The 26,016-nt window shown below is 45.3% G+C and overlaps 1 protein-coding gene across 7 annotated transcripts; it reads left to right on the plus strand.

The window, feature by feature from the left end:
• The first annotated feature begins 2,423 nt into the window (after positions 1-2,423).
• On the plus strand, positions 2,424-25,633 carry BRPF1 (bromodomain and PHD finger containing 1). Of its 7 annotated transcripts, none has more exons than XR_013218391.1 (15): positions 2,424-2,725; positions 6,232-6,834; positions 7,620-8,579; positions 11,542-11,698; positions 12,912-13,007; positions 14,475-14,606; positions 14,689-14,835; positions 16,673-16,985; positions 17,153-17,470; positions 19,587-19,880; positions 20,208-20,267; positions 20,687-20,817; positions 22,990-23,111; positions 23,310-23,464; positions 24,045-25,633. XR_013218391.1 is itself a non-coding variant. In XM_077276309.1 (15 exons), the coding sequence occupies exons 2-15, from the start codon at positions 6,242-6,244 to the stop codon at positions 24,226-24,228; spliced, it is 3,744 nt and encodes a 1,247-aa protein (XP_077132424.1). In that variant the 5' UTR covers positions 2,424-2,725; positions 6,232-6,241; the 3' UTR covers positions 24,229-25,633. The 7 variants fall into 7 exon arrangements, 5 of the variants coding, with proteins under 5 accessions (XP_077132424.1, XP_077132426.1, XP_077132429.1 ...); XR_013218392.1 differs by having other exon boundaries at positions 20,211-20,267; XM_077276309.1 differs by having other exon boundaries at positions 20,126-20,267.
• The last annotated feature ends 383 nt before the right edge of the window (positions 25,634-26,016 follow it).

Below are 26,016 nucleotides of genomic sequence, written 5' to 3' on the forward strand. Positions count from 1 at the left end.
CAAGTTTTCCCACCTACAAAGAATGGAGAGATCTGTAATTTTTATCGTAGGTACCCTTCACCTGTGAGAGACAGAATCTAAAAATAAAATAAAAAAAATCACATTGTATGATTGTTACTTAATTAATTTGCATTTTATTGCATGAAATAAGCAGGGTGGATTGATTTAAATCACGCCGATTTAAATCATGATTTAAATCACGATTTAAATCAAAAGTTTTTTTTTAATATAAATCACGAGAGCAGTGCGCATGTGCGCCCATAGTTACACGGACGAAACTAGGGGCAACGATCTAACGCCAGGGTGAGGGGGGGACCCCAAAGTAAGTAAAAATCTTTTTTGTTTTACTATATGGCAATAGGTAGGTGTTTAAAAGCAGCATGTCTTAATTGTATAAACTATTAATAGCCTCCACATTTTGTTCATACTGCCCCTTTAATTCCACACTTCTAGCTTGGTTTCACTTTTGGTTTAGTTTCTTTTTCCATTCAGTTGACATGCCCAAACTTGTTGGATAGTCAGCATCCTACAGAAACCTCTGGAAGAGCATGGCATTGTGAATGTTACACATATACAGCCTTTATTCTACTGAGTTAAACAACTCAGCTTTATCTCATGATGGAAGAACCTTTGGATGGTAAAATATTTTCCTCAAAAAGCAGTTTATTGAAAAAAATCCGATTTAAATCAAAAAAATCCGATTTAAATCAAAAAAATCCGATTTTTTTGATTTTTTTAAAAAAACATTGATTTTTATCCACCCTGGAAATAAGTATTTGATACAATAGAAAACAGAACTTAATATTTGGTACAGAAACCTTTGGTTGCAATTACAGAGGTATTTTGGCCCCCTCCTCCATACAGATCTCCTCCAGATCTTTCAGGTTTTGGGGCTGTCGCTGGGCAACATTGAGTTTCAGCTCCTCCAAATATTGTCTATTGAGTTCAGGTCTGGAGACTGGCTAGGCCAAGCCAGGACCTTGAAATGCTTCTTACGGAGCCACTGCTTAGTTGCCCCGGCTGTGTGTTTCGGGTTGTTGTCATGCTGGAAGACCCAGCCACGACCCATCTTCAATGCTCTTACTGAGGGAAGGAGGTTGTTGGCTAAAATCCCGCGATACATGACCCCATCCATCCTCCCTTCAGTACGGTGCAGTTATCCTGTCCCCTTTGCAGAAAAGAATCCCCAAAGTGTGATGTTTCCCCCACCATGCTTCACGGTTGGAATGTTGTTCTTGGGGTTGTACTTATCCTTCTTTTTCCTCCAAACACTGTGAGTGGAATTGATACCAAAACGTTCTATTTTGCTCTCCTCTGACCGTATAACCTTCTCCCATGCCTCTTCTAGGTCATCCAGATGGTCACTGGTGAACTTCAAGCAGGCCTGGACATGTGCTGGGTGAGGAGGGGACCTTGTGGGCACTGCAGGTTGTTAATCTATGACGGTGTAATGTCTAATGTTTGAGACTGTGGTTCCAGCTCTCTTCAGGTCATTGACCAGGTCCTCCCGTGTAGTTCTGGGCTGATTCCTGACCTTTCTCAATCATCCTTACCCCACGAGGTGAGATCTTCAGTGGAGCACGAGACCGAGGAAGACAGTCATCATGTGTTTCTTCCATTTTCTAATAACTGTGCCAACAGTTGTTTCCTTCTTCCCAAGCTCCTTGCCCATCCTAGCCTTGTGCAGGTCTACAATGTTGTCCCTGGTGTCCTTAGACAGCTCTTTGGTCCTGGCCATGGTGGAGAGGTTGGAATGTGATTGAGTGTGTGGACAGGTGTCTTTTATATAGGTAATGAAAGGGGGTCCCCAGCTGTAAGGTTTCTGGCTGGAATACCCCTTTAAATTAAAGGGGCTTTGCCCATTGTGGACCTTTTTATAGATAGTTGTACCGGATCAGATTGGAGCATCTATAAGAAAAGTCCAAGTTGGGCAAAGTCCTTTTCAAGTGAGTTGGTTCTGGAAACTTTGTCTCCCCCAAAACCCAATGTAGAAAAAACTTTAGGAGGGAAACTTTGCAAACTTGTCCATATTGGGGGGCTTCAAGGGGGTATCACGAGTTGTAAATCATCGCCCAAATCCAGTCACAGTTACAACTTGTCACCCTGATTCACCTCGTGGTCCGGAGAATATTTTCTAAACCTCCTGTAATAGAAATAACGACTGATCCCGACTGTACCGCCATTTTTTCTCCGCTCTCCCGTCGTCCCTCCGCCGTCCCTAGTGTCACCCCCTTTCCACGCCAGGAGGCGGCATCACGTGGTCATTAACGACGGCAGATTCGTCACGTAAAATAATATTCTTTCTGAAAAAAATAATCAAAATTCCTTGGTGAAAAATTCCGGGAGGAGAATCGATGTTTTCTAACAGATACTGATTTTTTTCGTGGTCACTTCATAATACAGGGGGAGGAGACGAATCTGCCGCGAGTGGCGCTGTGAGGGGCTGAGTTTACACGGGCAGGGCCGCTGCTCCCTGAGGAGACTCCATTGTTTCCCGCGGCTCGGAAGGAGCGTCCCGGGCTCGGTACCGGCCCCTGACTGCCCAGGACATCGTGTAGGCGGCCCCGGATAGACCTGGTGGTGCCTGAGGAGTCTATCCGCCGGAGCGGCCACACCCCGCAACCGAGAGCCCAGACTCGGGGCCTAGTCGTCCGTTCCTGGCACCGGAGCCTCCCGGCAGCCCCGGTGTAGCCTTCTGCAGTGACTGGAGATGACACACAGCCGGGTAAGTGTCTGCAGCCCTTCCCCTCACGGCCGTGTAGAGATTTTACCTTTAATTAAAGGGATTGTAGTAAAATGTTATGAAATCAAATCACATAACGTCCATCAGTCGTGTGACCGCTGCAGCCAATCACTGACCTTACCGGTGATGTTTAGATATTGACATGTGACCTCTCTACAGGGGTCTGTGATTGGATGCAGCGGTCATGTGAACGGGTGACTTCCCTCTTCGGGGGTCTGTGATTGGATGCATTGGTCATGTGAACCGGTGACTTCCCTCTCCGGGGGTCTGTGATTGGATGTAGTGGTCTCGTGAACCGGTGACTTCCCTCTCCGGGGGTCTGTGATTGGATGCAGCGGTCACGTGAACTGGTGACTTCCCTCTCCGGGGGTCTGTGATTGGATGCAGTGGTCATGTGAACCGGTGACTTCCCTCTCTGGGGGTCTGTGATTGGATGCAGTGGTCACGTGAAGGGGTGACTTCCCTCTACAGGGGTCTGTGATTGGATGCAGTGGTCACGTGAAGGGGTGACTTCCCTCTCCGGGGGTCTGTGATTGGATGTAGTGGTCTCGTGAACCAGTGGCTTCCCTCTCCGGGGGTCTGTGATTGGATGTAGTGGTCTCGTGAACCAGTGGCTTCCCTCTCCGGGGGTCTGTGATTGGATGCAGTGGTCATGTGTACGGATGACTTCCCTCTTCGGGGGTCTGTGATTGGATGCAGTGGTCATGTGAACGGATGACTTCCCTCTTCGGGGGTCTGTGATTGGATGTAGTGGTCACATGACCGGGTGACCTCCCTCTCTGGGGGGGTCTGCGATTGGCTGCAGTGGTTACGTGACTAGTGGACGTGATGTCATTGCCGCAGGACTGAAAGAGAAAGGAGTCATCCACTTTCACAAAGCTTTTACCTCCCCCACATAAAAAATAATAATGCTTTCCTCACCCTTAGGCCGGTTTCACACGTCAGTGGCTCCGGTACGTGAGGTGACAGTTTCCTCACGTACCGGAGACACTGACACAGGTAGACACATAAAAATCAATGCATCTGTTCAGATGTCATTGATTTTTTGCGGACCGTGTCTCCGTGTGCCAAACACGGAGACATGTCAGTGTTCGTGGGAGCGCACGTTTTACACGGACCCAATAGAGTCAATGGGTCCGCGTAAAACACGGACCTCACACGGACATTCTCCGTCTGGGGTCCGTGTGCGTGCAGGAGACAGCGCTACAGTAAGCGCTGTCCCCCCCACATGGTGCTGAAGCCGGTATTCATATCTTCCCTGTAGCAGCGTTTGCTGTAGAGAAAATATGAAGAATAGTGTTAAAAATAAAGATCATGAATAGTCGGCTCCGCCCCTATGGGAGGTGGAGCCACATATTCATGACTGTAAATGATCGGGCCCACGTGACCGCATGCAGGAGAAGCCGCGGCCAGACCAGGAAGCAGCGAGGGAGCGGGTAAGTATTTTCTGACCAGCGGGGGGGCGCACAGGGGGTGGGGGGGGCGGCGGACACATGGATCTTTATTTTAAACACTATTCTTCATATTTTCTCTACAGCAAACGTTGCTGCAGGGAAGATATGAATCGCAGCTTCAGCACCATGCAGAGTGGGTACCACACGCTCCGTGTGGTACCCACTCACCATACGGGCGGCACACGTGTGCCGCACGTATGGCCTCCGTGAGTTCCCAGGCACACGGACACGGATAACTCCGGTACCGATTTATTCCGGTACCGGAATTATCTGGACGTGTGGGACAGCCCTTACCAGGTTCCGTTGCTGCTCCCGGTCTCCATTACTTGGCGTCACGTCATCGCTGTTGTCAGTTACTGAGCTCAGTATCTTGTGCCATCTACAAGGGCTGAACTCAGTGATTTGCTGCAGCAAGGTGACAGATGGGTACTAGCGCTGGACCTGGGGTAGGTGACTAAAGGACAGTCTTTAGTGTGGGTGTTGCAATGAGTTGTATTGCAGATATATATATATAGATAGATATATATATATATTTTGTCCTGATGTGAGGTAATTGTTTGTTGGGGGTAACACCTATGACCATGCAGATGGGATGAGGGACCCCATGGTTGAAGGATGACCCTCTGCACTGACATAGACCACAGTGGATCCCGACATTAAAGGGTTGTTCTCATAAATGGATATTTGATGCAAGCAGTTTACCAATTATTCACATTTTTAGCTCTTTTTTAGATAGTAACACTTTTGTTTACAGTTCGTTTCCTTGGAAACCGGCCACTGCTGGCGGACAGCACACCATGCACAGTGCTTACAAGCTCTTATTTCCTACTGAGCTTTTAAGCACTAATTTAAATTTTAAAACCCTGAAGAACTTTTTTTTCCATCATCAGACGACAACTGCTTCAAATCTGCAAGGAAAAACTAAACAACGTGAGATTTCCGAAATCACATTCACTTGGCTGGTACTGTCAAATGCTGCTTTTTTTGCCCCCAACAAACGGGGGGGGGCGCAACCTGTGAACACGCCCTTTTGGTCCTTTGTGACCTATTGCTCCAATATTTCATGACCGATTAAAGGGGTCTGGAGATGCTACCAAGTATTGAATTTGCATTTGCTATCTGATCGTGACAGTGGTCTACATAAATGTCTTAATAGGAGTGGGCTCCATCACTAGGACCCTCATCTGTCTGTGATATAGAGCGGTACCTGCACATGTTGCTGTCTCTAAAGGTGCAGACGGCCATATTACTCGCGCAAAGATTGCATCACAGTCATCCTCGGACTGTCTGCTTTCCTGACCTGAGCATGACCGCTGAGGTCAGGAGAGCCGAGGATTGTGATGCGATCCTTGGATGAGCAATATGACCGTCTGATTGCTCCCTAATCCTTATTTTGGGAGCTCCGAAAACTACCAAGTGTCCTTGTTTGGCAAATTTAGTAGCGTCCTTATAAAATGAAAGGAGAGATGCACCGTCCCTCCGTTCACATGAACGTGTATCTGGGCTCCATTGTCGAGATGTCTTCAGGATTTGCATCTCTTGGATATTATGGCATATTCTGCCTATAATGCCACACATGTCCCAGATAAGACACAGGGTGCCTAGGTTAGATCAGTGGGCGTCCATGTCCTGAGATCCCCACCGATCAAGCAAAAGGCTGCAAGGGAAAAAGTCCTCCAGCATGAGTGTGCACACATAGAAAGTAGGAGCCCTTACACCGCTATCTGCTCGCTCATGCAGGTGTTGTCTGTTGAGAGACTTTGCTCAGCCAACATTAACTCTGCTATTTACTGGTCCCACCTAAATGAAAACTGGGGGTCACTTATTAAGACAGCTGCCGCCTCCAGGGGAGCAATGCAAAAGTTAGGGTTATCTGTGCTTGTATTCCTCAGTAACGTCTATGGACGTTGTGCAGATGGCAGAGCGCATTTTCTTGCTTGTTTCTGCAGCTGCCTCACCGGGTGACCCCTTCGCCTCTGAGACCCTCGCCTTTCAGACATTAATGTCTTTATCTTGTTCTATTTTTCATTGCAGATGTAACATAATGGGTGTGGACTTCGATGTCAAGACATTTTGCCACAACTTGAGGGCCACTAAGCCTCCTTATGAATGTCCAGTGGAAACCTGCAGAAGGATCTATAAAAGCTACAGTGGGATTGAGTACCACCTGTACCATTACGACCATGACAACCCACCACTCCAACAGCAGACCCCCATCAGAAGATCCAAAAAGAAGGGCCGGCAGCCTCGCTCTGCCAACAAGCAGTCGCCTACTCACTCCGAACTGTCCCAGTCACCCAACCGAGAGGTGATGACGTACGCGCAGGCCCAGCGGCTGGTTGAAGTGGAGCTCCATGGACGGGTGCATCGGATAAGTATCATGGACAATCTGGATGTGGTTTCAGAAGATGATGATGTTCCAGAGGAGGCGCCAGAGAATGGAAGCAATAAGGAAAACAACGAGACTCCAACAGCAACTCCGAAATCTGGAAAGCATAAGAATAAGGACAAAAGAAAGGACTTCAATCATCACCACAGCTCGTCTACAGGTACCACCCCAAAACTTCCTGAGGTCGTCTACCGGGAACTGGAACAGGAGACGCCAGATGCTCCTGCTCGTCCTTCCTCTTATTACAGGTAAGCTGCAGCAAAACCTTCATTATTCCCAAGACTTTAAGTTGATGTCTTGGTTTCTTCATTAGTTTCTAAACATTGTTTCGCTAAGATATTACTGTACATTCTCGTCACTACTCCATTTCTTCTCTATGGTCCTGCACTGTACTCGACGATGTTCAGCAGGTCCATAGAGGATGAATGGAGCAGAATGGATCATGCACGTCCACCGCCTCATTTTAAAGGGGCATTAGAGCCCTGTTCTTGGGATCGGTAGGAGTTGGGGGGCCCTCACTGATCCACAAGTTATGACCGCTCCTTTAGATAGACAATAAGGGTCATTGATGGCTACTACTCTTTAAAGAGGGTTTTCCCACCAATGACATCTGTGGCATTTCCATAGGATTTTCTCAACCCTTGATCCACCATGTGAGGTGACTGCTACATCTGTGCAGAGGCTGAATGGACTGGTGGCTCCATGTGTTTAGTGGTTTCTTACTCTAGTCTATGGAAGTTGAAGGAATTGATGCAAGCATTTCCATAACTGCACTAGTTTTGCTTGCGCTGCCATTTTTTTTGGATCATTTCTCAACTTTTGTGTACAGATTTTACACTTGCAGGTTCATTGGCTCCTCTAAATATTTTAAGATCCTCGTTGCATCCTACTAATATTAAAATGTATTTTAATATGCAATAACTATATTGTAAGTCTTTTAATGCATTTATATTTTGCTGTAGTTTTTTTCCGGGTTGGCGAACACCTGATCTTTTGATTTTTAGCAATTTATTTTTGTTATTTCCTTTTTAAGGTACATCGAGAAGTCTGCAGAGGAGCTGGATGAGGAAGTGGAGTACGACATGGACGAAGAAGATTACATCTGGCTCGATATCATGAACGAACGGCGAAAGGCCGAAGGAGTCAACTTCATCCCACAGGAGATCTTTGAGTACCTAATGGACCGACTGGAAAAGGAGTCTTATTTTGAGAGCCATAACAAAGGAGACCCAAACGCGTTAATAGACGAGGACGCCGTGTGCTGCATCTGCAATGATGGGGAATGTCAGAACAGCAATGTGATATTATTTTGTGACATGTGTAACTTGGCGGTGCACCAGGAGTGCTATGGGGTGCCTTACATCCCGGAGGGACAATGGCTTTGCAGGAGGTGTCTCCAGTCGCCATCCAGAGCCGTGGATTGTGCACTGTGCCCCAACAAGGGAGGTGCATTTAAGCAGACAGATGACAGCCGCTGGGCCCATGTGGTCTGCGCCCTCTGGATCCCTGAGGTTTGTTTTGCAAACACGGTCTTCCTTGAACCAATAGACAGCATTGAACATATCCCACCGGCCCGCTGGAAGCTAACGTGCTATATCTGCAAACAGCGCGGCTCGGGAGCCTGTATACAGTGCCACAAGGCGAACTGTTACACGGCCTTTCATGTTACGTGTGCGCAGCAGGCTGGACTCTACATGAAGATGGAACCTGTGCGGGAAACAGGGGCCAACGGCACATCCTTCAGCGTACGCAAAACGGCCTACTGCGATATCCACACACCCCCTGGCTCCGTCTGTAAGCTTCCTGCTCTCTCCCATAGTGAAGGGGAGGAGGAAGACGATGAGGAAGAAGAAGAGGGGAAAGTTTGGAGTTCGGAAAAAGTGAAAAAGGCAAAAGCCAAATCAAGGATTAAAATGAAAAAAGCCCGGAAAATCCTTGCTGAAAAAAGAGCTGCGGCCCCGGTTGTCTCTGTTCCTTGCATTCCCCCACACAGGTAAATGCGTTATTACAAGCTAAACTTGGCGTTTGCCAGTCAGGTGTAATTTCTGTAATCCATGTCCGTTTGGCTTTTCTCCTGCACAGCAGCGTTCCCCGACACCCGCTGTGCAGGGTCCCACCAACCGTCATGTACTATGATGGGGGAACACCGTTATGTTTTTTTTCCCTCTTTCCTTCTTTTTTTCTCTTTCCTTATTTTTTTTGTTTTTTACGTCTCTCTTTTACGTCTCTCTTTTACGTCTCTCTTTTACGTCTCTCTTTTACGTCTCTCTTTTACGTCTCTCTTTTACGTCTCTCTTTTACGTCTCTCTTTTACGTCTCTCTTTTACGTCTCTCTTTTACGTCTCTCTTTTACGTCTCTCTTTTACGTCTCTCTTTTACGTCTCTCTTTTACGTCTCTCTTTTACGTCTCTCTTTTACGTCTCTCTTTTACGTCTCTCTTTTACGTCTCTCTTTTACGTCTCTCTTTTACGTCTCTCTTTTACGTCCTTTTTTTTTTTCTGTGTTTTTTTTTTCCCTTTCGTTTTTTTTTCCCCTCCTGTTTAATTTACTCCAAATAACTGGTCTGTTTCCATAGCAATCTAACTCCAGAAATGCAGCTTTACTACAGTAATGGCTCACTGTAGTAATTCGTCATGACGACCATTACTGAAAATGTCATTTAACTATTTACTGCCAGGCGTCTTTTCTCTATACTTCCGGAAAACAGTTTTTCATTATTCATGGATTGTGCAGTGACATTTCTCGCTCTGCGGAGGGTCCTCTTTGCCACCTGCATCATTTATTTATAAAGCCTTCATTAATATTTTTTTTTTCTTTTATGATAATAAAAATAAATAAATGATTCTTTTAGAAAGAACAGCTTCATGCCTTTACATGTGCATCTCCCTGCAAAAAAAAAATTCAGTTTTTAGGGATTCAGTAGTACAAGTGTTATTTTAGACACATATTTCACCGTAGAGACTCTGTACTTTATCTGATATAATACAATATAACTTTTAATAGTGAATTAAAAAGAAAGCACATATGTGAACAATACATAAATAGCACCACCCCCATAAAATGCTGTGGAGTCGGAGCCCATTTTGGTGGAGTCGGAGGTTTGGCTTACTGACTCCACAGCCCTGCCGAACAACGGCAAAAACTATAAACACCTGGAGGGCAGTTCCTCACCCTATTCCATCATTGTCGTATACCTGCCTTGCCGCTGGGGTTGGCACCCTACAACATAGCAAATGGTGCCATCAGACACCCCGCTCAGCGATGGCTGACCCTTCTGGCCCTATTCGGCCCTGATGGGCGTGACCAAGACCACAATGGTCAAACTCTGCAAAAGAATAGATAAAGTGCCAAGTGCATCCATATAGATCAATTAATTCTATATACTTTATAAATGCTGGAACAAAAAGAAAATACAGAAGCAATGACGTGTTCATTCAGCCAGAATCTGTCTGGCCAGGACAAAGCAAACTGGCACTGACAAATCATTCACATCCAACACAAATTAAGGTATTTTTTTCAAGAGTAATTAATGTTAGAAGCTTTTTTTTTTTAGCATAACACTAAATTGCTATAACACTCGACGTATTTCCACTTTCTTTAACAGGTTCATCAGGAGTAATGCAGAAATGGTAATACTAAATTACTTATCTGCTAGTTGACATTATTTATCGCAAAACCATGTGATTTGTATGGCTGGTGTAATAAGGTCCTGAGCGCACAAGGTCCGTATCCTTCCGATAATGTGCACATTTCTGTATCACTCCTGATGAACCTTTTAAAGAAGAGGGAAAGCGTTGAGTGTTATGGTAATATTGATATGATAAAAAAAACCTTCTAACATTCTGCCTAAATGAAGACCTCATTGTTTCTGTATTTTCTCTTTGTTCCAGCATTTATAAAGTATATAGAATTAATTCATGTATATGGATGCACTTTGCACTTTATTATTTTGGAGTGTTCTTGTGATATCATCTAGCAGTTTGACCCATCAGGGCCGAATAGGGCCAGAAGGGTCAGCCATCATTGAGCGGGGGTGCCCGACAGGCCATTTGCGCTGATGGGTGCCGACCTCCAGGGCATGGCAAAGATACGACAGTGATGGAATAGGCCGAGGCGCTGTCCCCCAGGTGTGTATAGTTTTTGCTGTTGTTACTTCAGCATTTTATGGTGGTGGTTCTATTTATGTATTGTTCACATATGTATTTTCTTCTTAATTGACTACTAAAAGTTATATTTTATTATATCTGATAAAGTGCAGTGTCTCTACGGTGAAATATATCTCCCTGCAAACTGGCTGAGCGACCTAGTAAGGAGCGATTTTGCTTGGAGCCAAACGGCTGTCACAACATGTGGTTTGTCCGCCCGTATATAATGGCTGCCTCCTTGTACAATGTCCCCGACGAGTTCATGGAGGGCCTGAGTGGATGGATTGGAACACGGCCTGTCCGGGACTAATTAAATAGCTAAACAGAGTCTATCAATATCGGACCATGGGGGCCTGGTACCACCACATATCAGTTGGCTGGTCTCCATACACTATACATCGGACCGTGGGGGTCCGGGACCACCACTGATCGTCTGGCAGGGCTCCGTACACTGTACATCGGATGTGGGGGTCCGGCACCACCAGAGATCATTTCACAAGGCTCTGCTCTTATTTGCTTCAATAGGAGCAGAGCTCATTGCTCGAGAACGGTGGCTAAAAAGTTTACAGAGTTGTGGTGTGAACAGGGTATATGCAGCCGCCATGGGATCCGGTCACACAGAATCGGTTCAGAAGAACCAAGGGCCGTCTGTTTTCTGCGTCCAATAGAGACCACATCTGTAGAACGGCTCTGAGATTGTACCGTGGGTTTGTGTCAATGTGTCTGGTTCTTGTAGTTCTTCACCCGCCTACTGATGGATCTTTGGTTCCTGCTCGATCTCTAACATCTCCGCATGTTTTTCCCCTACAGACTCAGTAAGATCACGAATTGCCTGACCATCCAGAGGAAGAGCCAGTTCATGCAGAGGCTGCACAGCTACTGGACATTAAAGCGACAATCCCGCAACGGTGTGCCCTTGTTACGCCGCTTACAGACGCACTTACAGTCACAAAGGAACTGTGAACAGGTCAGAAAGCAGTGTGGGGTTTTTATTACAATTTGCAGCAGTTGACCGGAATCAGAAAAGCGGGATCCTGCAAGGGACGTGTAGAGCGACTGATTGTAATTGTGTCTTAACGCCCACGTTGTCCTTCTGCAGCAGTGTCTGGTAGGCAGCCGGTGCCCGGGCTCGCAGTGACCAATGTCTGTTTTGTTTTTTTATGTTTTTTGTCATTTTCAAGTTTTAAGTTGCAAATTCTCCCTTTTATTTTCCTGCTCATGTTCTAGCACCTGCAGGGGCAATTTTAATTCCATTTTTATATATATATTTTTTTTTTAACTTGCCAATAAAATCACCAGTAAGTATAAGTCATGGAGTCGTCCTCTTCTGTTGGATTGTTGTGTATTAGATCTAGCTATATCTGTTCCCAGGAAAGCTGAGTGTCACTTGGATTTCCTAGTTTTCTGAAAAAGTAAAAGTAGTTATTCAATTTCTGAAAAATATATAGCGGAATAAAATATACGCTGGCATTTTGTTTCGATCCAATGATGACTCTCGTAGCCAGTCAGGGGACCCAAGGGAACTACTGGTATCACAGCTCCACACCTGGAAAAACTGAGTGAGAACCCCAGGGGCAGATATAACGCCAGTCAAATAGATGGCTACTAAAAAATGTTTATTTACTGGGATTTTTTTATTTTAGGGGGAAAGGCTCATCCCAAGTATTCTGGCCTATGCATATAATAAACTCTAATGGCTGCCTCTCTGGAGGATTCGGGGTTATGGCAGCCACTGTTGTCATAGATTTTAAAGGGATGTTCCCAATTATGGCATATCAACCGGGTATGTGAATAAACGTCAGCGGAGAGGTGGCCACAAATGCACAGCTCTCTCCATTCAGTGGTCCTGGCATTGTGCTCACCTCTCCGCTGACCACGCTCCTGGGGGTATATCTGCTTACATGTGGCCATGCAGCTCGTCCATTAAATTCTATGAGATTTCCGGAAGGAGACAGTTATGCTATAAACATTAGGATGGGGATAGAGCCTAGAAATGAGAACACGAAAGCGTGTTATGGTTGTCGGGGCAGATAAAGGCGACGGGCGCCGTGCATCCATTATAGTGTCTGCATATTACCAGGACTGTACATCCCACCCATAGGTAGAGTGAAACGGGGTAGTTTTCATGGACCGACCAACCGACCAAGAGCAGATAATAAAAGCGTTTACTCTCCCAATAGGAGATGAAGTGGAAAATACCGAAGCCAGACGATCTCTCTGTTCACCCAGGGGCAGTGGCTAAAGCAAACGACGAGAAGGGGGACCAGACATTAAAGGTGATTATAAGGTGGCTGCACCGCAGTGATGGCTGCACTGACCCCTCACATATGTGCTTTATGTACAGTACAGGTCAGGGATCGGCGGCCCTGACAGCCAGGAATGCTGGGAGTTGTAGTTTTTCCACAGCTGGAGAGACCATGGTTGCCGACTTCTGCCAAAAATGTCTATTGATCATGTATCACGACTGTCTGGCAAGTCCTATCAATACCGTATTCCGTCCTCCGTTTGTGCGCACTGCATCCAGTGAATGAGATTATTCTTGTTTTGTATACAATGGCTGAGAAGCCAAAGAAAATAGGAAGCTGACGTCAGGACAGGGTGTCAGTCAGTCTCTCCGTGTAAACGATATTTTTATTCCCTGACAGCAAGCAGAGATCTTGTAAGTGGTGAGTAGAGAGTTGCACAACCTTTCATTTCCTTTCACCTCGTGAGGCGTTTCCTGAAGACCCTTGTAGAAAATCAAAGTGCGGTGAAGGAGGAGAATGAAGCAGGAAACCAATAGAGATTGGATATTTGATAAGATAGGGAGAAGTTACTGACAGATGAGCGTTCAACCATCGGGACCCCCAACAATCCCGAAAATGGGGCTCTGCAGAGGTGGAGTAGATGCATCTCTGCGCCATTCAGTCTCTGTGCTCTCTCCCATGGAGAAAGTATAGAGAAGAGACGCGTACTCTGCAGTGCCATTTAGCGGGGTCTCTGGGTGTTGAAGTAGATGCCTACTCCCTCTATAGATCCTGAGTTATCCCTAATCTATAATGGACGACTTCAAACTATCGCCCAAGCCAGGAGAGGCTGCGATGGATCTCTGTGCGGATATAGGAAATCGTAAATATAATATCTGTTTGACTAGTTAACCTTAAAGGAGTTGTCCATTACTAATGTAAATATGTAAAGAAACAAAATACTGGTCTCCTTCCCTGAGGCTTGTGTGACCTTTTTATGCAGCTGGCATTGAGCTGCCGCGCTTTCAATTCCTTTGCAAAACCATTGGACGTCCAGGCAAGGTGTGAGCGCTGCAGACCATTAGCGACCATGATTGACTGCAGCATTCACGTGGTACAACCACATCACACACGTACGCTTCAGGAGACCCAGCACTGAGATCTCTGAAAAGGCGCCTATACAGGATGTGGTGGTTTTATTTTACTTTTAGGAAATATAGCGTTTAAGGAAGCGGGTTGTCTGAGGTGTAAAACCCATTTTGTAGCTCTTATTGACAACCAAGAAAAATACATTTGGCCCCATCAAGGCTTTACCCACATTTGCAACTTTTTTTTTTTTCCTTGCTCCATTAAACCCCAAAATAAAAAAAACTTGCTTGCAAGCAATAACAATGGGATACAAACTTTTGTCTTTCTTGGGGTGTATGTTAGGAAATTGCTGCTTGTGCTATCCCCCGTTTAGGAATATAGACATGCTTGCAGTTTTCTTTTTTTTTAACTCCGTTTATCTCTCAACAGAAAGACTCCACGGATAAAAACTGGGTGCTGAAAGAACAATTAAAATCTTGGCAGCGGCTCCGGCACGACCTGGAGCGGGCGCGTCTTCTGGTGGAATTAATACGCAAGCGAGAGAAGATGAAGAGAGAAACGGTAACGATCCGACGTCTCGATCGCAAGATCCGTGTCGCCTTGCCTTCGCCTTTTTAATTTCTTTTTCTTGTCTCCATTACAGATTAAGATGCAGCAGTTGGCCCTCGAGGTCCAGCTAACGCCGTTTCTTATTCTCCTGAGAAAGACGCTAGAGGTATTACAGGAGAAAGACGCCAGCAATAGATTTACCAAGCCGGTCCCTCTGTCTGAGGTAACAGAACTGTACGAAGTAAGAAGCCGATCTCCCACCACATCTTGTGTGCCTCTCCTAACCATTGTGTCTGTACGCACCCGACTGTACCGGGTGCGGGGGATTGTGTTTAGAAATATTAAAGGCTCCTGTATGTATGTGCGAATGTAATGCATGCGTTCAGTTGTACAAACGAGGTCGTCCACCCTTTGGGGACACTTTTTGCTTAAATGCATTTATTTGGGGACAAAAATAATTTTTACTATTTTGAGTTTCATTAAAAAAAATTTTGCACCGTTCTGGAATTTACCTGCAACATTTTACTTTGTTGTAGTAGCGATGAGCTAACGTGCTGGGATAAGGTGTTATCTGAGCATGCTCGGGTGCGAAGAGTGTCTTCGGCGTGCTCAAATAATATGTTCATGTCTCCAATTGCTGGTTGAGGCGGGACACCACTGCAGCTGATTGGCTGTGTGGACATTTGCAGTGTAGTGGGACCTGAGAGGAAAAAATACTGCAATGCTCGTTGATTCAGGTGGAGTCTTTATATTTATAGTCGGCTTATAGGGGGTTAAATCCTGCAAGCAATCATTTACTGATCGAAGGTAGAGGAGGAAATTAGAAAAAATATCGAAGCAAAAAAAATGTGGTCAGTTCTGTACTAATATCCCATATCCTCGTATTTATGGTCCCCTCATCCCTATCCTTGTATGCATCGCCCCCTCATCCCTATCCTGGTATGCATCGACCCCTCATCCCTATCCTGGTATGCATGGCCCCCTCATCCCTATCCTGGTATGCATGTCCCCCTCATCCCTATCCTGGTATGCATGGCCCCCTCATCCCTATCCTGGTATGCATTGCCCCCTCATCCTTATCCTGGTATGCATCGCCCCCTCATCCCTATCCTGGTATGCATGGCCCCCTCATCCCTATCCTGGTATGCATGGCCCCCTCATCCCTATCCTGGTAGGCATGTCCCCTCATCCTTATCCTGGTAGGCATGTCCCTCTTATCCCGAGCCTCGTAGGCATGGCCCCCTTATCCCGAGCCTGGTAGTTATAGCCCCCTCATCCCTTTCCTGGTATGCAGAGCCCCCATCTCAGTCCTGGTATGCATGGCCCCCATCCCTATTCTGGTATACATGGCCCCCATCAGAAAAATATAAAAAAAAATCCACAACCATTATACTTACCGTCCTGCACTCCCTCGCAGCATCTTGTTCCGGTGCCAGCAGCTGCTTTATGCTTGTAAGCAGCACGTGGCAGTGATGTCATGTGCTGCTTACAAGCCGAGGACAGCTGCCAGAATACTCAATGCTCTCCACGCCGGGACTATGTGCGTGGAGAGCAGTGAATATTCATTGCTCTTTAATAGCGGGCACAGTGTTAGCCTCAGCTGCCGGCTTCCTGCAGTTGCCGGGGGTTCACATGTGTTCCCTACTAAAGGGAACGAATATTCACTGCCCTCCATGCCCATGGGCGTGGAATGCAGTGAATATTAATTTCTCTTTAGCATCGGGCACAGGAGCTAGCCGCAGCCACTGTCTCCTGTAACCTGCTGCTCCGCCGCTGCCGCTCCCCCACCTCTCCACCACAGCCAGAGCAGGTACATCCGGACTATAGGACGCCCCTCCCATTTTCTTCCATATTTTTGAAGGAAAAAAAGGTGCATCTTATAATCCAAAAAACAGGGTATATACTCTGCCATCAGCACAATCTAACCGAGTATTTATATCAAACTAATGGTATAATCCAATTTATGTCATTCATCCCGGTAATGCAGGAATCGGCAGTAAGTTGTGTAATGTTATCGTGCTCTTGGCAGCTCTTTTACTTTTAGCCTTTGGCTTTTTTTTTTCTTTTCTTCTTCAAAGGTCCCGGACTACCTTGAACATATCAAAAAGCCCATGGATTTTCAGACGATGAAAGACAACCTTGAAGCCCTCCGCTACCAAAACTTTGATCAGTTCGAGGACGACTTCAACCTCATCGTCAACAACAGCATCAAGTATAACGCTAAAGACACCAGCTTTTACCGGTCTGCGATCCGGCTGCGGGAGCAGGGAGCGGCGGTCATCAGACAGGCTCGACGCCAGGCAGAAAAGATCGGCATCGACTTTGAGACTGGAATGCACTTGCCCCAGGTCGGCATGGGAAATGAGCTTCCACGTCACAGCAAAGAGGCCGGTGAGTTGTGCCTCCAAAATGGGGATAGTATCAGGATTTTAGGAAAAAAAAAATGAAGAGCAAAGCCTTGGTTGGGGTTTGTGCAAGGTTTTTTTTTTTTCTCTTTTAAGGGGGCTCGAATAGCTTTTGGCTCATCAATAACTTGGTTTATGTTTCGTCTTCACTAGATATTGAAAGAACGCCACCCTCCGACAACCGCAAGCCTCTCTCTCTGGAAGAGCAGCTTAAAATCCAGCTGGCCCGTCTGGACGAGGTCAATACTGGCAAGCAGAGCATTGGAAGAGCGCGCCGGGCCAAAACGATCCGAAAAGAGATTACATCCATCCGTCACAAGATGGCTTACCAGCAAGAGTCCAGAAGGGACGGAGCCACGGAGCGCCACAGCTCATCTGGGAGAGGCAACTTGCCATTACGTGGCCCTTCCGAGAAGGATGGACAGACGGACAGTGCTGCAGAAGAGAGCAGCAGTCAGGAGACGGGGAAAGGTACTAACCTGTGTTAGTTCACTGCTTTCTGATTGCAGCATGGGCCTCTTCTGCAGCTCTGTATGGTTTCCACATCTGTTTACAATCGTGTGTGTGTGGTGTTATGCTGCGGCACTTTATTTTATGTTTTTACAGATTTTTTTTTTTTCCTAGGCTAGCTGACATAGCTATGCCGCCTTCTTTTTATGCTGCTATATATGTTGAATAGGGTAGATCATGCAATGTAAAATGCTGTGACCTTCTCACACTAGTCAGGCCTTTTCGAGGGCTTCAGCACTATTTACCAGGGTCCGAGATCTCTTCATAACATCACTGTGTCGCCTTGACGTTGCAACGGTTGTCAATGCTTGCAGCCAGCACAATGCAGAAAACGGCTTTTATTGGGGGGTTACCCACAGAGCGTGACTCCTGTGTCCGGTTTTCACGCTCGGACCTTCAGGATCTGCACTGTGGGTCCCAGTTTTTTTTTTAAGCTGCAAATTATTAAGCTCCTGTGAATGGGGAGAAATACCAGTTTTTCCTGTTGAGGGAGAGGAAGACCTAAATCTCTTCCGTAAATTACTGTGAAGGGTATATACACTGAACTCTGGGCTCCTTATATGATGCTCATTGAATGTATAGAATTAATCCCATTTTTTTATTTTTTATTTTATATTCTCCCGGAGATGAGGAGTGTACTTTTTTTCTTTCTTGTATTAAAGTTTGTGGTGGTCACATCTGATAATACTACTGATGTAAAACTGTTCACCTACGACTAGTGCTCCCTACTGCCCCAAGTCTCACATGACCTGGGCAGAACCGATATCTTTCCTATGGCATAGCCGCTGATTTGTAGGTTGTGCATGCAGCTCTGGAGGGGAAAAAAAAAAAAGTTTACTCAGTCGTGGGTGAAATTATGTCTTCCAGTTTTATATGAATTTTACATTTTGCCTTTCGCTGATAAAAAGTTTTGCAACTTTCTTATTCTTGCAGCCAGTGAATATAAATATTTTTTCATTTAACTATCCACAACCTGGATCAAGTAGTCCAGGTAAATGGTAGCAAATTATGAGTTAGTTCAGATCGGTTTTCCATCCTTTGTATGCCAGTGAAAAAGGCAAACAAACAAATGTTTCCACTTACTGGCAGCAAGCAGAGATGATAAAGAATAAAAGCCTAGTTTATTAAAAAGTTGCTTAATTTTTTTATTTTATTTTTTCTTTCAAATGGGAAGAGCCCTTTGGTTTACAGCAGTGACTATTTGTCGGCACTTAATTGTACTTGTCTGTGTGTTGGGTACTGCAGTTACGGCCCTGTTGTGCTGAGCGCTGGGGTCCCATCTGGTAAAGTGATTGCATGTTGTTGGGATAGGCCATCACTTTATTGGTAGGGGGTCCGACACCTGGGAGCCCAACTGATCCTGAGAATGGAGAGGCAGCCACTCCAGTTTAGCGCTGCGTCCCCTTGACTGTTTCTTCCTGCACAGCGGCGCCCGGACCCCACTGCGCAGGGTGCTGCATTCACTTGATTGGATCCACTGCAGTTCCCTGACACCTGGGCGCTGCCATATACTGAAAGCTTCAAAGGGCGCACAGTGTGGCGTCCCCTTTATTCCTGGACTGTGGGTCCCAGAGATGGGCTCCGATGCTGCATTATATATATATATACATACTTAAATTAGTCAGAGTTGGCGTTCCCCAGGATCGTCTCCATGCATAATGAACATGTCATGTCTGCTCGTTGTTTTTTCATCGTCTTTGTTTCGCTGTTTTTGCACCGTTTTTTTATCATTGTATTGAGCACTGTATTTTTTTGGAACTTTTTATTTTTTATTTTTTTTTTTCAATAAAGCGTGTTTATCTAAAAACTCTCGATTTTGGCGTTTTTGTGTTTAGTGTGCAGGAAGAGTTCTGTCTCTCAGTGCTTCATCGGTGAACGACTTTCCAGATTTTTATTTTATTTATTTTTCCTTTTATTAGGCTGTTCTTATTGTATTGTCCAGAGAAAATAAACACTTTTCCTTCCTTCTCCTCCTCCTATTTGTCTCGTCCTTTTTCCGTTCTTCTCCACCTTTTGAACGTGCCTCTCTCTCTTTTCCTTTGCTATCTCTACCTGTCTCTTTTTATCCTTCTCTCAGGACTTGGCCCAAACACTTCTTCCACTCCTGCACATGAAGTTGGTAGAAGGACCTCTGTTCTTTTCTCAAAGAAGAATCCCAAAACTGCGGGACCTCCAAAGAGACCAGGGAGGCCTCCCAAGAACAGGGATAACCAACTGGCGTCAAGGAAAATCAGCAGTCCCATTGGACCCCCTCAGCTCTCCATTATGGGGGGTTCCCAGAGGCAGCGGAAAAGGGTCCGGAGTCCCCGTCCTACATCTAGCTCCGACAGTGAGAGCGACAGCGACAAGTCTGCAGACGACGCGTCTCTAGGTGAGTAGTCGGAGGGGCTGTAGCTCCTGCAGAATGGGGGTCTCTTCCATTTTGTCTATGTGACCAGGAAATAAAATGCTGAAATAGGACACAGGAGAAAACTACATGAGGGGGTTACCACTTACTACAAAGGGTGCTAAAGGGAAGAGGTTGTTTTGGGGGGATATATAATATGAAGTTCGCTTTGTTGCTTTCAATGCATCTTTCTTTTCTTTTTATTTTATATTATTTTTTTTACTTTTAAGATTTACCCACAAATGGCTTCAGCAACCAACAGGTGAAGAAAAGTTTTTTAATCTACCGCACTGACTGTAATCTTCCCCGCAGCAGCTCAGACTCTGAATCCAGCACGACCAGCAGCAGCAGCGCCGCCTCCGACAGGACCAGGTAATGCATAACTTGCAACTGTTAAACGCCAAAACGTTTGATGAAAGGGGTTACACAGAACCGTTATAAAATAAACTCGCTGTTACTTGCCATTTAAATCCCTCGTGAACTCTGAACTCTGCCAGGACCAGAATTGATCACATCCTGACCCAGCGCTGAGTCCACTGACTGACCAGGATGTCCTCACTTCGGGTGGTCCTGTTAATCAATCCCCTGACCCATCCAGCCTCCTCAATCAGGATAAAAAAAAAAAGATTTGCAAAAAGTCTCTACTTTATATATGCAGCTTTTGCACAAACTTATGTTACAGACCTGTGTGTAGTCTTCTTCATACCCCACAGATGATGGAAAGCGGCCGCCGGAACGGTAATTGTACTCAGCAGTTGTATTAACTGTTCTTATTTTTCTCTCTCTCCCAGCACAACTCCCTCTAAGCAAGGACGGGGAAAGTCATCGTTCTCCAGAGAAAATTACCACGACTATAGCAGCGAGGACACGTCGGGCACCGAAAACGAATCGTATTCCATAGGAAGCAGAGTAGGACATGGCTGTAAGTGACCGACCGCAAATATTACATACGGGGAAAGAACAGGTTGCCCTATAGTGACCAGGGGTATAGTCGCTGCCCGATATTTTATTGTATTTACATACCAAATTTTGAGCTTCGTAGAAGCACTTGGCCCACCCAGTCTGGTCTCTAACATGCACATCTTGGGGTATAAGTCGCCTGATAAAGTGAAAGGGGAAACGCACAGTTGATTCGTCATGTTTTGCTCAGAAATGGCCGGTTTCTAATATTGGCTTTGGAGGGGTCTGCATTTACACCGTGCAGATCAATAATTAAAGTTTCTCAGCTTTTATCTCTACGTTAATAGATGAACATTTCCTCTTTTCGTTAGAGTGAAAGAAATAATAAAATTCTTCATTCTTTAAAACTTTTTAAACTTTTAAGTTTCTTTTTCTCATATTACATTTTAAAGTTGCCTCACACCAAAATGTAAGCAGCCATTAAATGGACCGAGTCGCTATTCACGAGAATTCAGCGTCTGATCAGGACGATGCTTTTCTTTACGATTTTAGCTCGGAGCGCTCACGTTCTCATGAATACACCGTGTTCCAAATTATTATGCAAATTGGACTTAAGTGTCATAAAGATTTAATTATTTTGTCTTGCAAATAAACTCGTGGATGGCATTGTGTCTCAGGGCTCAATAGATCGCTGAAACCAATCTTTAACACATGTGACTACTTAAAAATGATGTTCCACATTATTAAGCGGGCCACAGTTTTCAAGTAACATTGGGAAAAAAACGATCTCTCTGCTGCTGAAAAGCATCAAATAGTGCAATGCCTTGGTCAAGGGATGAAAACATTAGATATTTCACGAAAACTTAAGAGTGATCATCATACTGTGAGGAGATTTGTGACTGAAACAGAGCACAGACAGAGTTCATGCAGATAAAGGCGTAATGAGGAAGGTTTCTACCAGACAAATTAATTGGATTAAGAGAGCAGTTGCCAAAATACCATTACAAAGCTGCAAACAGATATTTGAAGCTGCTGGTGCCTCTGGAGTCCCTCCAACCTCAAGGTGTAGGATCCTTCAAAGGCTTGCTGTGGTGCATAAACCTACTATTCGGCCACCCCTAAACAGTGTTCACAAGCAGACACGGTTGCAGTGGGCCCAGACTTACATGAAGAATTTCCAAACAGTCTTGTTTACTGATGAGTGTTGAGCAACCCTGGATGGTCCAGATGGATGGAGTAGTGGATGGTTGGTGGATGAACACCATGTCCCAACAAGGCTGCGACATCAGCAAGGAGGTGGAGGAGTCATGTTTTGGGCCTGAATCATGGAGAAACAGCTGGTGGGGCCCTTTAAGGTTCCTGAAGATGTGAAAAAGACCTCTGCAAAGTATATAGAGTTTCTGACTGACAACTTTCCTCCATGGTATAAAAAGCAGAAATGTGCCTTCACGAGCAAAATCATCTTCATGCTGACAATGAATACCTCTGAGTAATTGGCTGCTATGGGCATAAAAGGAGATAAACTCATGGTGTGGCCACCATCTTCCCCTGACCTCAACCCTATAGAGAACCTTTGGAGTATCATCATGAGAAGATCTATGAGGGTGGGAGGCCGTTTACATCAAAACAGCAGCTCTGGGAAGCTATTCTGACTTCATGCAAAGAAATACAAGCAGAAACTCTCCATAAACTCACAAGTTCAATGGATGCAAGAATTGTGAAGGTGATATCAAAGAAGGTTCCTATGTTAACATGTAACTTGGCCTGTTAGGATGTTTTAGAGTTAAATAGCTTTTTTGTTCAGCGAATGTGACCTCCTAATACTGCAAATTCCACAAATGAGCATTTTCACTTCTTTAAAACAGATCAAATGTTTAGAAATTCTACTGTGCCTAATAATTTTGAACAGTGCATTGTGAGTTTTTATTCATTTTGGAGATTATACTGTTATCATTGGGAGGTTTCTTCAATAAAGTTCGATGTATAATCTAACGGGTGATGACTTTTATTAGACTGACTGTCACTTGCACCGACCATTTAGGAAAGTCCGAGAAAAATATAATTTGCATAATAATTTGGAACACGGTGTATTGTCCACGTTATATGGCTGCCGACGTCGCTGTATCAGACGCTAGGATCTGTGCCGTACTGTATGTCAGGCCTGTGACTTGTGACCTTTTCTGTTGTTTGATAGTGGTACGCAAAGGAATGGAGGGACGAGGGGCGGGGTGGCTGTCCGAAGACGAAGACTCCACTCTAGAAGCCTTAGACTTGGTGTGGGCCAAGTGTCGGGGATATCCCTCCTATCCGGCTCTGGTAGACATCAGTTCCTCCCCTGTTATTTTTTTCCATGTTGTCTTCTTAGCTGTTTTGGATTTAATTGTAATCTGCACATGATCACGATGGGTCCAAATAAAACTTGGTAGAGACGAATCATCTGTGTGTCTAAAAGTAAATGTCACTGATGACCACGAAGAGCGGCACAAACTTCATTGCATCTCTCCTTTCTTTTAGATTATCGATCCAAAGATGCCCCGAGACGGAGTGTTTCACCACGGCGTTCCAATTCCTGTGCCCCCCGTAGATGTACTCAAGCTGGGAGAGCAAATGACGCAAGAAGCACAAGAACATCTCTACCTCGTACTGTTTTTTGATAATAAACGTACATGGTAAGTAACCACCTGTGGGGGTGGGCAGAGGTGTAGGATGGGTGATGACACTTTAACTGCACCAGCAGAATAGTGAGTGCTGCTCTGGGGTATAATACAGGATGTAACTCAGGATCAGTAATGTAATGTATGCACACAGTGACTGCACCAGCAGAATAGTGAGTGCAGCTCTGGGGTATAATACAGGATGTAACTCAGGATCAGTAATGTAATGTATGCACACAGTGACTGCACCAGCAGAATAGTGAGTGCAGCTCTGGAGTATAATACAGGATGTAACTCAGGATCAGTAATGTATGTGCACAGTGACTGCACCAGCAGAATAGTGAGTGCAGCTCTGGAGTATAATACAGGATGTAACTCAGGATCAGTAATGTAATGTATGTACACAGTGACTGCACCAGCAGAATAGTGAGTGCAGCTCTGAGGATTTGACTCCCTAGAAGTGACTTTTCCTGTAGTTGATGTGGATGTCACTAGTAAATTCTGGTTATTCTGTGTTTTCATCCTACACATGGCACCCTGGTATCATTTCCCGTCCTGCCATCTTGGTGCTGACACATTCGCTCTTTGTCTTCAGGCAGTGGCTTCCCAGAACAAAGCTGGTTCCTCTGGGGATGAATCGGGAGCTGGATAAGGAAAAGATGCTGGAAGGAAGGAAGTCCAACATTCGGAAGTCTGTGCAGATCGCCTACGACCGCGCCGTGCAGCATCGCAACAAGGTTCAGGGGGCTCCGAGCAGCGACACCAGCGAGACCGATTAGCCGCTGCTCTTCCCCCTGCGGCCACGTTCTTATCGGTTTTTCTATTTTGCTGCTATTACCATGAGCAAAAAAAAAAAAGGAAGAAATAATGGTAATTACAGAAGTTTCCTTCACATCTGTCGCCTTTTATTCAAGGAACATAATGGAGGGGCTCAAGGAAGAATGCTGAAGCCCCTTCTGCCTCTGGTGGGACCCTCAGTGGATGGGCGTCATGGTCGCTGGCTGACCATCTGAACACGAGCCTTCTGCTGCCGACCTGCTCATATGGATGAGGCTTTTTAATGGCTGACTGCTGTATGTGAACTGTGACTTCCTTTCTTCTCACCGAGGCATTAATTCTGCTTCCCGTCTCGTGGATGGATGACGATGCGGCCAGTTTAATCACCTCGGGGTTTTTTTTTTACCATCGGCCATTTGTACAAGAAAACAAAAACAGAGTGAATTTGGAAGTCGGGGAATGCTCGTTAGAGCGGCCATATCTCATGGATGTCTGACGTGTGGCATCGGCCTTACTATGGGTATTTAACGGAGACATGTCTGTTTTATTAAATCCTTGTATTCCCTGTCCAATACAAATTCTGCTTTGTTTTTTTCTTCATTCCTCTGTTATTCCTCCTGTAATTGATGAATGATGGAACTTAGTGTTACCAGTTCCCTTAGTCAGTGCCAGTTTGCAGGGACAACACAATTAATTCATATGTTTCCAAGAGGAACAACAGAGGGATGACCAAACTCTAAATGGGGAAAAAAATGGCTACAGAATTATTGGGAATTTATTAAAGCAGACGCTTCAAAGAGTGACTATACGGTTCAAGTTAAAGGGGCGTTCCAGGGCTTATAGCCGAGTTATGCTTTGAATTAGTTTGGAGGGGATCGGACACCCGGCGCCCCCACCAGTCCAGCCATCATGGGTGCACGCTTCCCTTAAAGGGCACCTGCCCCTAGCACTATCGGAGCCATATTGTGAACTGCGTCAGGACCCACAAGTCCCAGTGATGTGGTTCAGTTTTGGGGGGGGGGGGCACACGAATATACGTTACTATGTAAATGATGTACATGGAGGAGAATGGAAATGATTCTCATTTGTAAACTTTTTGCGCCGTTTCATTATGAGGGTTCTTTTTTTTTTTTCCTTTTTTACTTTATATCTTGACAGTTTTACACAGTAGAATTAGGAAGGGAAGTATCGTAATCCAGATATCATGAACCGACACGCGGGCGCCACCCCGACACTTGGGCACCGCCGCCTCCTGGAAAATGTTCTCCTTTATTCTTTTTGTCCTATTTCTTTTCTTTGTTGTTTCTTTTTTATGACTTATGTCCTGCGTCTCGTGTATTTCTGTTTTGTATTTATTTCGCAAGGAAAATTTTATTGTTCTTAGAAAATAAATCCGTCTACACGGAGCGGCCGACTCTCGCCGACTGGTTTTCTTCACTTTCGCCTTCCCGACATGTTTCAATAAATGATTTTATTCCCTGTGAAGTACCGATTGTGGATGCAGCTTTTGCGGTTGGATGTTCCTCTGTTATTGATCCTGGAAATGTATGACGACGTTCATCTAATGTGTATGGGATCCTTTAGGACAATGGAGGGGACACGTTCTCCTGACAAAAGCAGATGATCATCTTCATCGACTATTTCCAGGAGGTATAACAGAGGAGCAACAAAGATATCTAAGGTAAGATGCTCACAAAATTGTGATTTCATTAGAAATAAAAGTAAAATGGACCCAACAGGCGAGGTGGCTGATCCCTTGCTAAGTAATGTATGTATGAGCTGCTGAAAAG

Source organism: Ranitomeya variabilis, chromosome 8, assembly GCF_051348905.1.
Source record: "Ranitomeya variabilis isolate aRanVar5 chromosome 8, aRanVar5.hap1, whole genome shotgun sequence".
NCBI classification, from domain to species: Eukaryota; Metazoa; Chordata; class Amphibia; order Anura; family Dendrobatidae; genus Ranitomeya; species Ranitomeya variabilis.